Source organism: Henningerozyma blattae, chromosome 7, assembly GCF_000315915.1.
Source record: "Henningerozyma blattae CBS 6284 chromosome 7, complete genome".
In the NCBI taxonomy this organism is placed as follows: domain Eukaryota; kingdom Fungi; phylum Ascomycota; class Saccharomycetes; order Saccharomycetales; family Saccharomycetaceae; genus Henningerozyma; species Henningerozyma blattae.
The window spans coordinates 904,294-919,575 of record NC_020191.1 but is presented as its reverse complement, the minus strand read 5'-3'; the positions used below and the strand labels follow the sequence as shown (position 1 = coordinate 919,575).

The 15,282-nt window shown below is 34.9% G+C and overlaps 4 protein-coding genes across 4 annotated transcripts; 3 read left to right on the top strand and 1 right to left on the bottom strand.

Annotated features, from left to right (window-relative positions):
* Positions 1 to 160: 160 nt before the first annotated feature.
* On the bottom strand, positions 161 to 6,079 carry RIM15 (protein kinase RIM15; the record flags this gene model as incomplete). The annotated part of the gene is made up of 1 exon (XM_004181752.1): positions 161 to 6,079. The coding sequence occupies one exon, from the start codon at positions 6,077 to 6,079 to the stop codon at positions 161 to 163; it is 5,919 nt and encodes a 1,972-aa protein (XP_004181800.1).
* Positions 6,080 to 7,308: 1,229 nt separating this feature from the next.
* Positions 7,309 to 8,019, top strand: REX2 (Rex2p; the record flags this gene model as incomplete). The annotated part of the gene is made up of 1 exon (XM_004181751.1): positions 7,309 to 8,019. One exon carries the CDS (start codon positions 7,309 to 7,311, stop codon positions 8,017 to 8,019), a length of 711 nt encoding a protein of 236 aa, XP_004181799.1.
* A 2,808-nt stretch (positions 8,020 to 10,827) lies between these two features.
* HAC1 (transcription factor HAC1) lies at positions 10,828 to 12,237 on the top strand (the record flags this gene model as incomplete). Its single annotated transcript, XM_004181750.1, has 1 exon — positions 10,828 to 12,237. One exon carries the CDS (start codon positions 10,828 to 10,830, stop codon positions 12,235 to 12,237), a length of 1,410 nt encoding a protein of 469 aa, XP_004181798.1.
* Positions 12,238 to 13,687: 1,450 nt separating this feature from the next.
* On the top strand, positions 13,688 to 14,833 carry AGX1 (alanine--glyoxylate transaminase; the record flags this gene model as incomplete). Its single annotated transcript, XM_004181749.1, has 1 exon — positions 13,688 to 14,833. One exon carries the CDS (start codon positions 13,688 to 13,690, stop codon positions 14,831 to 14,833), a length of 1,146 nt encoding a protein of 381 aa, XP_004181797.1.
* Between the last annotated feature and the right edge of the window lie 449 nt (positions 14,834 to 15,282).

Below are 15,282 nucleotides of genomic sequence, written 5' to 3'. Positions count from 1 at the left end.
TCCAACATGTTATTTATTGTATATAGCCTACCACACTGGGATTATATAACATATCTTTACAATCTGAATTGCATAAATTAACCAATAAATAAATAAATGAACTAAAGTAATATACAGAGATAAGTACTACATACTCCCTTCAAAATAATAGCGAATGATTTTAGATAACTTCCATATCGCTTAAGACGTTATCTTCTTCGATTTGGCTTTTTTGGAGAGCATACCTTGATACAACTCTTCTTAAAATGTCTAACTGAATTGGTTTTTCCATAATATCATTAAATACATGGCATGTTTCTGCTTCTTGTGTGTAATTTGTTGCAGCAATAATAGGTGTCAATGAATTGATACCGTTTGTTTGCTTGATTAATTTTACAATATCTACAGCATCTATCTTCGGTAGTTTCAAAGCCGTTATAATAAGATCAAATTTAATAACACCGTTTGCTCTGCTTACTAGCTCATCGCCAGCACCGACACTGACTACAGTACAACCTAAACTTTCTAAGTCTCTTGTTGCTTTATATCTATGTATAGGAATTGGTTCACATAATAATACATCTAGATGATATCCTATACCACTTCCGTTTGAGCTTTTTCTTGCACTTCTTCGTCTGTATCGAAATGAGTTAACTTTTGATATTGCATACAGTTTATCAGCATCGTCTGTAAAAGCATCACTGCCAACAGTTCTTTGTGAGGAGCTTTTGGACAGCATTCTAGATTTGTTTACAAATGGAGAGTAATCTGAATTGCTGCTGCTATTATTTAAAAACGTATTGTTAGGAGTTGAATTTCCAGTTCCTAGGAATACTGAAGAGTTTGTCGCATTGATGGTTGGAGATAATGGAGATTTAAATTTTGGTATTGATGGGGAATCAGAACCGATATCATTGAATTGCATAATATTTGCCGTGGTGGGGCTGTGAATTCCACTTTTCGTGTTTATTAAACTGCCTCTCCTAGATGATGGTGCAGTGTCAGTATTAAGTCTCGTTTCTGATGAATTTGAATAAATGGATGACACCTCAGATTTGAGTGAAGATTTTTGGGCTGAGGAAAGATCAGAACTGAAGTGTTGGTTTGTCTTGATTTTCAGTCCTGATATATCTGAAGATGTCGAAGGTAATGAAACCGATGATAGTTTTTTATTTAAGTTATGTTCACCAAGATGTTCACTTTTCAATCTATTGATGGCATCTTTGTTAGCTTTATCTAATGCAGACAAATTTCTAAAGTTGAAAGACCCAAACTCTGTCTGAAGTTCTCCTAATTTTTTGGTACTTCTCCGCTCTCTCATATGCGGTGGTATTGCTGATGGTGCATTTTTAAACAAAGTAGGAGAAATGTTATCATCATTTTTTTGACTAACAGATTCCAGCACAGAAGAAATACTCAGTTTATGCAGAGGACTAGAAAGATCAGCACCGTGCTGTTTAACAGAATTAAATCCAAGTGAGTTCTTAGTATGGTCATCATGCGTTGGAGACGTAGCAGAATTCAAATCTGCAGCAGGGAAAAGCTCGGGTATATCATCGTCCTCATCTGAATCATCATCTCCACCCAAGTCTTCCAGTATTGCACCTCTTGATTCAAAGTAATCGGTATCTTCAGGATTATCAACTGTTGGAACGAATGATGGTGTTTCTTCATAAACTTTCTCCCAATTAATACCTTTGAAATACGGATGGTTTTTAATTTCAGTTGCTCCATTAGAACCAAGTCTTTTCAAGGGATCTCTTTCTAAAAATTTTAAGATTAGATCTTTTGCTTCTGGTGTTACAAATTCTGCCTCTTCTTCAGAGGTTGAAAACTCTGGCCACTGAATCGATCCGCTTAAAATCTTTTGAAATACTATTTCTGGTGTCTTTCCATGAAATGGTGGATATCCTAATAAAAATTCGAATAAAATACAGCCAACAGCCCACCAATCACATTGATTATCTTCACCAGTACCTTCAATTGTTTCAGGAGCAAGATAATCGGGAGTACCAAAAAATTTTTTATCTTGTTTGGTGCTTTCTGGGTGGAATAAGGCTAAATCCATTGAAGCATTTGAATCAACAGCTTCTGAAATGTTTGAATTAGTTCTTGTATGAGGTGGAATATTAAATACTTGTTGCTGTAAGGGTACTGAGGATTGTGGGGGTGGAGTACTTGATCTAGAAATATCCAAGAATGAAAAAGACGTTTGGGAGTCTGTTCTTTTCATCATAGAACTCCAATCTCTATTTGAATGAGTGCTTGAGATGGAATCTGTTCTCTCCCTTTCTCGCATCAACCCGTCAATAATTAATCGAGTGTTACTAAGATGTTCAGTACTTTCCTTTAATGAATTAGCTCTCATTGTATGAGAGTTTGTAGTACTACTATTACTCGTTCTTGAATCAGACCCTGGTGTATGTACGTTTTCAGGTACAGTATCATGGTTAGGAAATTGCATAGTTGGCAACGTAGTTGGTGTACTTGTTGTAGACGAAATACTTAAAGTTTTCCGTGATGGAGCTCTTTGATGACGACGAACCAACCCTGCTCTTGACAGACCAAAATCGGTTAATTTTACATGCCCTGCATTATCAATTAACAGATTTTCTGGTTTTAAATCATGATGAATAATATTGTTTTTATGCATATCCTCCACACCAATGATTACCTCTGATAAATATTGCTTGGCCCACTTATCAGGTAAGCAGCCCATCATTTTTATTAGAGTAGCTAAATCACCCCCAGGTAGGTACTCCATTACTAAGAATAAATTGTCTTTATTTTGAAAAGTAGCAAAAAGTCTTGCAACATAAGGTTTATTACTTTGGACCATCATAATTGCACGTTCTGATTTTACATTCGTTATTTGATTTTTAGCAATCATATCATTCTTCTTTAAAACTTTTATGGCAACATGATCACCAGTTAATTTTTTCCTTGCCAAAAAGACACTACCATAAGCACCTTTACTAATTGGTTTTATAATATCATAATCTCTAATACTTTGTTTTGGTGGTTTGATATGGTTAGTGGCTAATAGTAATGGTGATAGTGGTTGTTTCGGGGAATTAAGGAAAAATTGATTACTGTTTGTTCTGTCTTCTGGAGTCATTAGATATTCTTTAGTTGAACTAGGAAATGGTGAGACCACAGGTGATCTATCTACACTAACTTTAGAACTACTAGAGCGGGTTGTTAATGGATTTGGCATTTGTCCTGGAACAATTGAAGTAAACAATGGCGAACCTCTTCTAGGAGTAAGCATAATACTTGTTTTCAATTTAGGAACGTTTAATGCAGAAGAACTTCTCTTCATGGACACTGATCCTGATATGGGAGTATTAAATGCAGAAGGAGTAGAGAGTGAAATTGGATTTGGTGGGTATGTTACTGGAGTGGATGTTGTAGTGCTTGTTAAAGAAGATTTAGTATTATTTAAGAATTTACTCACTACATTCGAATGTTGACCTGATAAATTAAATTGTTGATTTGAGTTATTACAGGAGTTACTATTATTCCCTTTATTGATATTATGAGTAGAATCATTGATGAAGTCCATCTGTTGTTTTGGTGTAACAGATCCTGATCTAGATAGCGCCTGCCATAATGTATCTTGGCTATTGGCATTTTCATGATTATATTGTACATCTATATTGGAATTAATATTATTATCGTTATTGTTATCGTTATCATTGTCATTATTGTTTTTGTTGTTTAACTTATTATTTTTGGAATTATTATTATTTTTATTATTAATAGATTTCGAATTAAATTGTTTTTCATTATCCGTTGAAGAAGCTATTGATTTTGTACTCTTGTTTGATAAAGTTCTATGCGTTTTTGACTTGTTATTTGGAATTGCATCATCTTGTAAATATGCACGGGAAAAAATTTCATGTTGTAAACGCTTTGGTTGAGGATAATATAACGTAGAAGAAATATTTGATGAATTAAGAAATTCATGATCTTCATCATCTGTCATGTAATTATATTCATTATTTATATTTGAATTAGAATGAGAACTGTCATCAATAATAGTGCGATCAGCATCGATAATATTGAAGTTTACATTTTGGGAATTATGTATAATTGAATTAAAGGATTGTGTTGAATTTGAGTTATTAATTGTTACCACGCTTTGTTGCCTATTTTTATTAAGTTGTTCTCGAATTAATTGAATAACATGCATATTAATTTGATTTTTCAATTTTAAGGAGTAAATCATAGAGTTATCTAATCTTAAGATTGCATCAATTTTATCTCTTGCCAAATTCAAAGTATCTTGAGCTAGAGTTCTAACGTTTGGATCTTGTAACTCATTTAATTTACAAATTTTCCCTTCTAGAATAGAATAAAAAGTATTTTCATTGTTAGTATTATTATCATTGTCATTAGGACAACATTTTTCATTTAAAATATTTTTCCAATTTTGAATTTCATCAATATAAGTCTTTGTATTTTCAGTAAACCCATTTGAACAAAATGGATTTTCTAATGTTTCCGAATTAATATTTGAATCTGATATAGTATTTGAATGGAAAGGTTCTTCAAGAGTTGTATTAATGTTATTTAAATTTTTATTAGTTCTTTTATCATTTGGAATAGCTTGAGGAGAAAGTGATTCAGAATGTGGAATAAAATTTGAAATAGTCGGTAGATTTAAAGTTGAGCGAGTTGGTAAAAGTACATTACCATGGTTGAGTAATTTAGTCTCAATAGTGTTATTATCATTACTATTAGTGTTATGCTTTCTTGAATCATATTTTGAATTTTCCTTTTGTTTTTTATGAACTTGTTGATATGGAGATGGAGAATTTGATTCTGAAGATTGATAAGATCTCAAATGGGGTCTAGATACTGGAATTTTTGAGTTATCTTCTCTTGATAAATCTTGAACTTGATTTGAAGTTGTCTCTAGGGCTCCCTTTTTAGCATTTAGTATTGAATTTGATAATTGCTTTCGAAGTAAATTAGTTGTTGAATTAGAATTAGAATTAGAATTGGAATGTGGATTGGAATTTGGATTAGAAAAATATTGTTGTAATTGAATAGGTGATGGAGCAAACATATTTTCAATTTCAATACGTCGACTATCAGTTAAATTTAAATCTATTGCAAATTGGCATAATTTCATCAAAAGAGTACGGAATCTTTCCGGGATATTTAAAGGATGTGGATCTAATTTTATACCTTTATATTCATGTAAATTCTCTACGTTTTCTAATAAAGAATACTGTTCTATTAAATTATCGTGTAATAATTGTAACCTTGATTGAATTTTATGTTCACAAATACAAAGTTGAGAATGAGTTTCCAACCACCAATCTGGAACAAACAATTCACAAACTCGACACAATTCCATATTTGGATCTGGGAGTTGAGATTCATCCACTATACCAAGAGTCTCTAACTTATTTAAATATTCAGCAAAAATGGTTGCACCAAACCCTAAATTTTTAATGAAATCTTGTGGTAAAATATTTGTGAGATCACCATTGTTATACCATTCTTGGAAGTAAGGTTTGACGATCCACATGGAATATGGTTTTGAATCTTTATCGTTATTATTCAATAGAATCCCACAAGCTTCTAAAGTGGTTATATTATCTTGTTGAACAGTTGAAGAGAGAGCTATAGACGATTTTCTAAAAGTTGATTCATTACATTCATAATCAATTGGATTTTCATTTATATTTTCATGAATCTTTTTATCATCTTTTGCCACGTTGAAAGTCACAGTATAACAAGCATTTTTATTTGTTAGCATCATTCTCATTACAGTTTGGAATACCATTAAATCTTGATGATTATCAGAAATTATGACATTTGAGATATTTTTGGGTGATTGTTTGGAAATCAAACTATACCATAATTTTGAGATATATCTAATTGAACCATCCAATTCCAATTCTAAAAGAATACAAGGGTTTTTATCAGTTGCAATCCTTAAATAATTATCATAATCTGAAGAGATATTGGAAGATGAAGAATTTGTTGAAGAATTTGAATCTGATCTTTTAAGGTTGGAGTTGGAATTGGAATTTTTAGAAGTGGTTGAATCGGAATCAGTTGGTGATGAAGCTGTAACTAACATTATTGAGTTTGGGTATATATAAGATTTAATTATTGTTGTGATATTATTATTCTTTAATTGCTCGTTTTAATTTGAGATCATAGTAAACTACGAATTATGGAAGGTTAAAAAAGAAGAAGGGAAAAAAAAATAAAGCAAACAGATCAAAAAGGGATTAGTAATTAAAAGAGAAGAAACCTCTACAGTTTAGTTAAGATATTTTATATTATTTTTTTATATCAAATAAAAAAAAGAAGAAGAAACAGTGTATATGTAAGAGTCGGGGTGTGTATGAGGGCGTTTGTGTGTTCTTGTATATGTGTGTGTGTGTGTGTGTGTATGTGTGAATATGTATGTATATGCGTAACTGTGACTACGCAAATTTGTATATGCAAATGTGTAATGAAATAAGTGGCATTAAGATATATGTTTATGGAAGTAGTTGACGATCCTTTTTTTTTCATTCTTATTTCTGGGTAATTCAAGTTTCCATGATTCAAGTTCGGACCGATTGCGAGAGTGAGAGTGGATGAGAAGGAAGGAGGGTGGTAGCGCCGTACAATGGGAGAACGTCACGAGATTTGAAGATGTGAAGAAGTGAAGAAAAATTGGAAGATCTTGGATGGAAGTTGCAAATATAGTTATATTGTCGTAGTTCCTTCGAAACGTGGTATGAGGAAAACAGGACGACGATCCAGGAAGTAGGATGCAAAGCAAAGAGGCAAGATGAAAATCAATGAGAAAAGGAAATGAAAAGGAAGAAAGCAAGGAAGGAAGAAAGCAAGGAAGGAAGAAAGCAAGAAAGCAAAAAGGGAAGAAAGCAAGAAAGGAAGAAAGCAAGAAAGCAAGAAAGGAAGAAAGCAAGAAAGCAAAAAAGGAAGAAAGCAAGAAAAAAGCATTCTTTAAACGTAACATGAATGTATGCATTCTTAAACCACACGCTGTCAAGATTGCAACGGGCAACGCACAAAGAAGTAAACGATTAATCAATTGATATACTTGTATGCGTGTTTAAAATAAGTAGCAGTAAATAAATGAAAAACCAATATAGATGAGATTTCCTAAAAAACTGGGTGTCGGAATAAGAATAGGCAAATATCAATTAAAGAAAAATTCCGAAACGCGAAGTTTCAATTTTGAAAATTTACCAAAGAAATAGAAGGATAAAAAAAAAAGAGAGAGGATTTAAAGTATAGAATGTGTTTGCATGTGGATGGCATATCAAAAAGTACCAACTCAACGAATTAAGTATGAGCCAAGGCATAAGCAAAAGCATAACTGGGATAAGCAAAAGGATTAGACAACCTTTAGTATGGGTTGATTGTGAAATGACAGGGTTGGATCATTTGAAAGACCGAATCATGGAGATTTGTTGTGTAATTACAGATGGATGTAGTTTGAAACCTCTTGCTATCCATGAGACTACACTAAAGATGAGCACCAAAGAGATTGATGGGATGGGTGAGTGGTGTTTAAGACAGCACGGTGCCAGCGGGCTTACCCATCGGTGTCTTGAGTCTACTATTACATTGGAACAAGGTCAGAGAGAATTGACCGAATTTATTCGGAGATGGATTCCTCAAAAAAAGATGGGTGTATTGAGTGGGAACTCAGTGCATATGGACCGGTTATTCTTATTGAGAGAATATCCTGCGTTCATAAACCATTTACATTATAGGATAGTGGACGTGAGTTCGATCTTTGAAGTATGTCGCCGCAGTAATCCGAAATTGCTAAGTCAAATGCCTGAGAAAGTTAAGGCACATACAGCCAGATCGGATATTTTGGAGAGTATTTTACAATTGCAATGGTTTGAAAAGGCATATTTGCAAGTGGATCCAGAGTTTCAAAAAGAACAGGAGCAAGTGAATATTAGAGACGAACTGGAAAAAGTTTATCAAGAGGCAACTTTGATTAATCCGTTCACCAGGAGCTCGATTGCAAAAACCGAAGAGGCATGAAATGTCTTACCACTCTATGTGTATTACGTCTTTTGTATGATTGTATATTGTTGTACGTTTTTTTTTTTTTTTCTATTAAAATGTAATAATAGATAGCACAAAAGCAAAATAGTAATAACCCCGTATGTAAGTGTAGGTAGATAAGGATAGATCTAACGACATACGCCGTGGCCCTTGACCTGAAACGGATATTGGGCCGATAGATTATTTCAGCTAATGGCAATGGCAATGGCAAATTTGCCATTGAATTTACAATAGCCATTACGTCTGATCGGTTGCACAGACAAAAGACGCACAACGCACACAGGCACACAGGCACACCTTTGATAATCCACGGCGTATTCTGTGCAACATTCCCCGGCCAGATATTTCCGCTTCGGGGGTGGGGTTCCTTAGTGTCCGTCCTACCCGAGATCTCCGCGATGCCGTTTCCAGCAATTCAATTTGCAAATGTCCTAGGACATTGTCCGGGGGGTAAGGACATTTCCCACTCTGAGACTCGCAGTCATTGAACAATCGCATAGCTCCATGCAAGGAGCCCTTTTTGTCTTATCAGCTGGCCACAGAAAACACCCCACACACAAAGAAAAAAAGAAGAAATAAAGGAAAGCAAGGACGTGCGGCTGGCCAGCCAAGAATAGTGGGACGAAAGCAATAAACGAAAAGCGAAAAGCAGAAGCAGAAGCAGAAGCAAGAGCAGGAGCAAGAGCAAGAGCAAGAGCAAGAAAAAGCAAAAAAAACCCCTACAGAAAAAAGAAAAGGCTTATGCTGTCATCGTGCAAGTCCCAATCGGGTATTCAATCGGGGGTCCTGCGCCAATCAATCGGGCCCTCGGCATTCCCGGGCTCCTGCGATCTAGCCCGATCGGGTTTCAGATTGCTTTTCGATCTCGCGATCTCACGATAGATCGCACGCGATCGGATCCGTGCTGCGGCCGCGTCTCAGGGCGCGTCGGCTTTACGCGTCCCGTTCGGGCCGGCCTTTTTCTGCCTGCGGCTACGACTTACGACGACTGCCGTGCCCTGTTTTCTGTGCGGTTGTGCTGACTGCAACTGGTTCTCTGCAGCCCTGCCATTTCTCGTCCACTGCGTTCTCTGACGTTCGGCTCTCCCCACGTCGTCATACTCCCTTCTACGGTGCTTTCTGGGAGTCCTTGTTCGGTTCACAGAACGTTAAGGAGAACCGCCCTACTAAACTCTCTCACTTCTTTTCTCTCTTCTCTATATCGTTTGGGTTTACTTCTTTTTTTAACTCTTGCTTTCACTATATACTTTTGCGATTACTTTGCGTTTACTTTTGCGTTTACTTTTGCGTTTACTTTTGCGTTTACTCTTCGATTTGCTTTTGGATTTGGTATAGGATATCCCACTCGGCCCTGTTCTTGAGGATCATGACAACCAGCTCCTTCCATTGACCGTACAAACGCTCTTACAACCGCTCTTACAACCGCTCTTACAATACAAAACAAACACGCCCACATATATAAGTCATTTTGCAGCATGGACAACCGGCCTGCGTGGCAGGGCACAATACTTACAATACAAACCATATATATACGTCGCCTGCCAACCCTGCCTCGCCCTCTTTCCAACATCTTCCTCTTTCTTTCCTTGCCACATCATTGTCTTACCTCTTGTTATCATCCATCTTACTTTTTTTTCTGTCCTCCCACTCTCTATAGCTTTGCATATTATATATCCAGCGTCACGTTCCTTGGCTGTTACCCAAACCCCGGCACACTTTCTCGTTACGCTTTCTCGTTACGCTTCTATTTCTGAAACATTTTCTGTTTTTTCCTTGGCCCATTCATCTTTGAAACATTTTTTTACATAAGGCCCCTGGTACCTCCCACAAATAGAAATCAGAAAGAATAATAACATATATTATAGGATACAGCATACAAAAGAAAAAGAAACGCCCACACTCAAGCCCACACTCAAGCCAAAGCCCACTACTTTTTCTGTCTGCCGCGTGTCCCAAAGCAGCACCACTCCGCTGCCCATTCTGTCCGCTGCCCTCGCTTCCGCCGTGCCTTGAAATCTCCTCCCAGATCCGCTCAGATCTCCTCTCAGATTCTCTCTCTGCCTTTTTCTGGTTCTTCTGCTTCTGCGTTTGCTTCCTATTCAGGACCCTTCCGCCTTTTTTAACCGCTGCTTATTTTTCTCTCTCCCCTAATTGCCTTCCGTCCGTTGTTTTTCGCGACAATTCCCTATTTAAGTTAACGTTTACAATCATCTTATCCTATTGTTTGGAAAAAAAATAAAAAAAATAAAAAAAGAATCAAATATCGATAAACATAATTAGACTCACTCTCTAATTATTATTCTCAAGAAATAATCCCGTTAAATCTCTCTGGATTAAGACACTCTCCATTACCAATTAGAGAAATTCAATCACCATATCCGGTTCCTAAAATAGATTTTGATTTTGATTTTGATTTTTTTTCTTTATTGTATTTTATTCTATTCTTCTAAACTCCCTCATCAATCTTTCTATCTCATCATATTTGCAATTATTTTCGTTGTATCTAATTTTGTTGGTTGTAGGTTTTTCTTTTCCATTTTTTGTCCTCCCATTTCCCAAATCTTCCTACATCTGACACATACTGCCTCTCTAAACACACTTGCACTAATAGCACACACGCACACACGCACGCACGCACGCACATATATATATACACACGCATACTACTTTTGTTGTTTTTTTTCCTCAAACGTTTTAACGCCATCAATATCAGCACCACCTCCGCCTCCTCCACCACTGCCGCCGCAGCCGTCTCCTCATTGATTACACTTCAAACTACTCAATATGAAATCAAACTCCTCCATTACAATCCCATCTGATTTTAAATCAACAATGCCTCCGCGTAAGAGAGCAAAGACTAAAGAAGAGAAAGAACAACGAAGAATAGAACGAATCTTGAGAAATAGAAAAGCTGCTCATCTTTCAAGAGAGAAAAAAAGATTGCATGTTCAATATTTGGAAACTCGTTGTAATATCATGGAGAAATTATTGGACCAATTCCCTGATTTAGATCAAACGTTCCAAAATAATTTGTATGCACAAAACTTGTTATACGAATATAGATCCTTGAATGAAGCGGATTTCGTCCCCTCTGTAGAGTCCCTCAATACTACTCAAATTCAACAACCAACCACTGCACAGGAATTGGATGATGATTATTCAGTAGATGATAATATCCAAATCAAACAAGAAGAGCCATCTAATCAAGATATACAAACTCCAACAACAAACTCCACCCCATTAACTCCAGCTACTTTGAAATCTAGCAAAGATAAATCGTTAAATTTCACTCCAACCACTTTACAAAGACCAATCTTACAATCTCAAAAGATTGAACAACATATTCCTCAAAACCTCCCTCAAATTCATTCTCAAGCTCATCCACCTCCACCTCCACCACTACCACTGCATTCAAGCTCAAATGACCCTTTGGATTCAATGGACCCTTTGGAGAATATCAGTATTCCCATTGGGTTCCAACACCAACATCAACAAAGCATAATCAAATTAGAAAATCAAGAACAAGATGGCAGAATTCACAATTCGATTCAATCGATAAATCATACAAAACATTTAAGCATGATGATTCATTTGAATAGTAATCAATCGTTACCTGATTTAACTTTCAATCCATCTTCAATGTATGATAATGAAATAATAAACCATACTAATAGCAGAGGAACACCAACACCCACCATTTCTCCAACAAATTCCACTTTTTCTAACAACAACAATAATGTCGTTTATTATCAGCAATGTAATCAAATCATTAATGATCAACAACACTTGTATCTTTCTTCTAATACTGATTCTCCAACTTTAAAAGAAATTTCTGATTTATACGATCCTTCTGCTCCAAGGTTATGGAGTTTACAAATGTCTGACAATAATAATACAAATGTAAGTGAGTCCTCTCAATTGATGAATCAAGTTCCACCATCATCAATTCCTCCTTCTACCAACGGAGATTATAATAATATCAATTCCATTTCAGATTCAAGTAATATCTCTTCTCCATCTTCCATTTTAAGTAAAGCTTTTTTGAAACCAAACTCTACTAACGAAACTGCTTCTAAATTTGTAAAACAACAAAACCCATGGGTTTTAACAGATGATATAGACATGGCTTTGACTTCAAACAATGTTTATTTCGATGATTGGCGTAACAGTAATTCAAAAGTTACCGCTTCATAATTGCATTGTAATTGAGAGTATTCATTGGCTTAACATATTTTACCACCTCTGTGTTGAGAACTTTGACCACTCCTTTACAAAAATTACGTCCACTATTCATGCCTATTTGTTTTTGAATTATTTTTTTTCGCCTCCAATATATTCTACAACCTATAATGATCTAACTTCTCCACCAAGTTAGACTCATTTTTTATTTTCCACCAACCCCTACCTCCATCTAAAATTTTAATATTTTAAATTATTTTTTTTGAATGCCCCTTTGATTTCGATATTTACCACTATTTTTAAAAAAAAAAGAAATTTCAAGAATTTTTTTTTCTCACTTTTATGAGATTACCTCTGATCTGATCTTTAGACTACCAACCTATTGATCTCATCAGAATTAATACTTCGTACGTACGCACTTTTATGCAATTACATTCTACCACACACAAGCACACAAGCATGCGCAAGCATACAATTTTGTATATCTAATCGTTTTGTATTTTCGTTCCACCAATATTAAATATATAACATTTGGTTACAAAGAATTATGAATAAATAAATAATATCTTAATCACCACAATAAGTCACTATTTATTTACAACCCCCTCATTCTCTATCTATCTCTCTCTCTCTCTCTCTCTCTCATTGTATTGCTTATTTAAAAGAAAAAGAATATAAAACTAAACACTACCCATAGAAAAAGAGATACGGACTACCGGATTCATTATATTTTCAAAACAATTACCACCAAAGATTTTGAATTCTATTGTAATTTTACGTTTGTTTGTTGGTTTTATTTTATCTATTGTACTAGAGAGTGGTGTTAGCATCCCTCACCTTTCTGCATTATTACTCATCTTTTGCACGATTTTTCGTTTTTTTTTATTATTTACTTTGGCTTAATTTTTTTATTATATACATTTTGTTATGTTTATTATGTGATTTTTTTTTTTTGACACAACTTCTCTTGCCCAAACTTGGGTTTCTGTAATATTTTCACCTTATTTAATTAAATCTCGATTGTTGTGCTTTACTTTTTTTTCTTGCTTTCTTTGATAATGGACCAATGGAAAGTTTAAATTTGGCCGTCATGACAGGTTCTAAAAATGGAAACTCCGAAATCATAGTTACTCAAACAGTTCGACTCTTCCTATTTTCAATTAGTTAATATAAACGTAATGCTTACTACAAAAATCCCATTTCGGTAATAGTCGGGATTATTGTTTTATAAAATGATACGATTTACAAACTTTACAACCAAAGACAATAGTAAAATAAAAAAGATAATAATGGATCATGGACTAATGGAACTATGGTTAAATAAAATTAAAGGCTATATAAAAAAGTGTGATTAATCAATGTAAGAATCTTAAATATAAAGAGGGTATATACATTATATTTGCAAAAGATTTTAATTAAATTAACTTAAACAGTCCCCCTCACTCCCCATCCCTTTCTCAAGAAAATGATAAAGAAATTATTATTAACTCCCGGTCCTATTGAATTAACTCCAGCAGTTAGACAAAGTTTAGTAGCTAATTCTATTGGTCATTTATCACCAACTTTCACCACTACTTTCCAAAATGCCTTGAATAATACAAAAAGATTATTCAAAACAACTAACGGTCAACCAATTATTATCTCTGGTTCAGGTACATTAGGTTGGGATCTTTTCGGCTCCAATGTCGTTAATAGAAATGACTCGATCTTATTGATTTCTACAGGGTTTTTCTCTGATTCATTTGCCTCATGTTTAACAGGTTATGGTGCTAAAGTAGATAAATTAGATGCAATCCCAGGTCATATCGTACCATTAAAAACCATCCAAGAAAAATTACAAAAAAATAATTATAAAGCAGTGGTAATGACACAAGTAGATACATCAACAGCAGTATTAAATGATGTTCAAGGGATTTCTCAATTGGTCAAAGAATTTTCTCCAAATTCATTCGTGGTTGTCGATGGTGTTTGTTCCATTGGATGTGAAGTCTTTGAATTTGATAATTGGAATATTGATTATTGTTTAACTGCTTCACAAAAGGCTATTGGTGCGCCACCGGGGTTATCGATCTCCATGGTTAGTCCAAGATTATTAAAGTACGTAATGAATGAAAGAGATACTACTGATCAAGTCACCTCGTTTTATCTTTCATTTAAGAAATGGTTACCAATAATGGAATCGTGTATCCAGGGGAAACCTTCATATTTCGCTACCCCACCTGTACAATTAATCCTATCCCTAGATGTTGCATTAAAGGAATTATTAGATGCCACTCCAAGAGGCTTGGATGAAAGAATCGAAAAAAGTTCTAAAACTAGTGACTGGTTCAAACAACAATTGACGAAAGAATTGGGATTAAAAATGATCCCACAAGATCCACAATATACCGCTCATGGTTTAACCACGATCTATGTAGAAAATCCTGCTGATTTAATTAAATTTTTGGCAGATAATGGTGTTTTCATAGCAGGTCCAATGTTGAAATCAATACCTCCATATGCAAGAGTCGGCCACATGGGAGTTTCAGCTTGGGACAATGATAATAACCAACATATTACAAGATGTTATGAACTGCTCAGAGAGTATTGTACAACAAAGTCTAAAGTATAACTATTCTAAAGCATAACTACTCTGAGGCATAGCTATCTCGCTTAATTTCTGTCATTTAACTCCTCTTAACTCCTTTCTATTTTTTAACTTCTAACTCTTCCTAAACTATTAATACATCTTACCTGCCTATACTACATCTCATCTATATATCATTAATCAACACCATATCACGTGTGATCGCACCAGAGTCAGCTGGTGCCTGACTCCTACCGGTCACGTTTCTGTCCCTCTTTTTACGTCCCGTCACAAATTTTCACCTTTCTTGAATTTCCGTCCATCCTTTACTGTTGACTCCTGCCCCGAGTACATTGCGGACACTCCATTAGGAACCAATTTTTTCAACGTACTAATTTGTTAATTGCCAATTTTCCACAGTATGAATAATGTGTGTGATAAGAATTGTCACCAGGACCTTAATTTTTAATTTTTAATTTTTAATTTTCTATTTT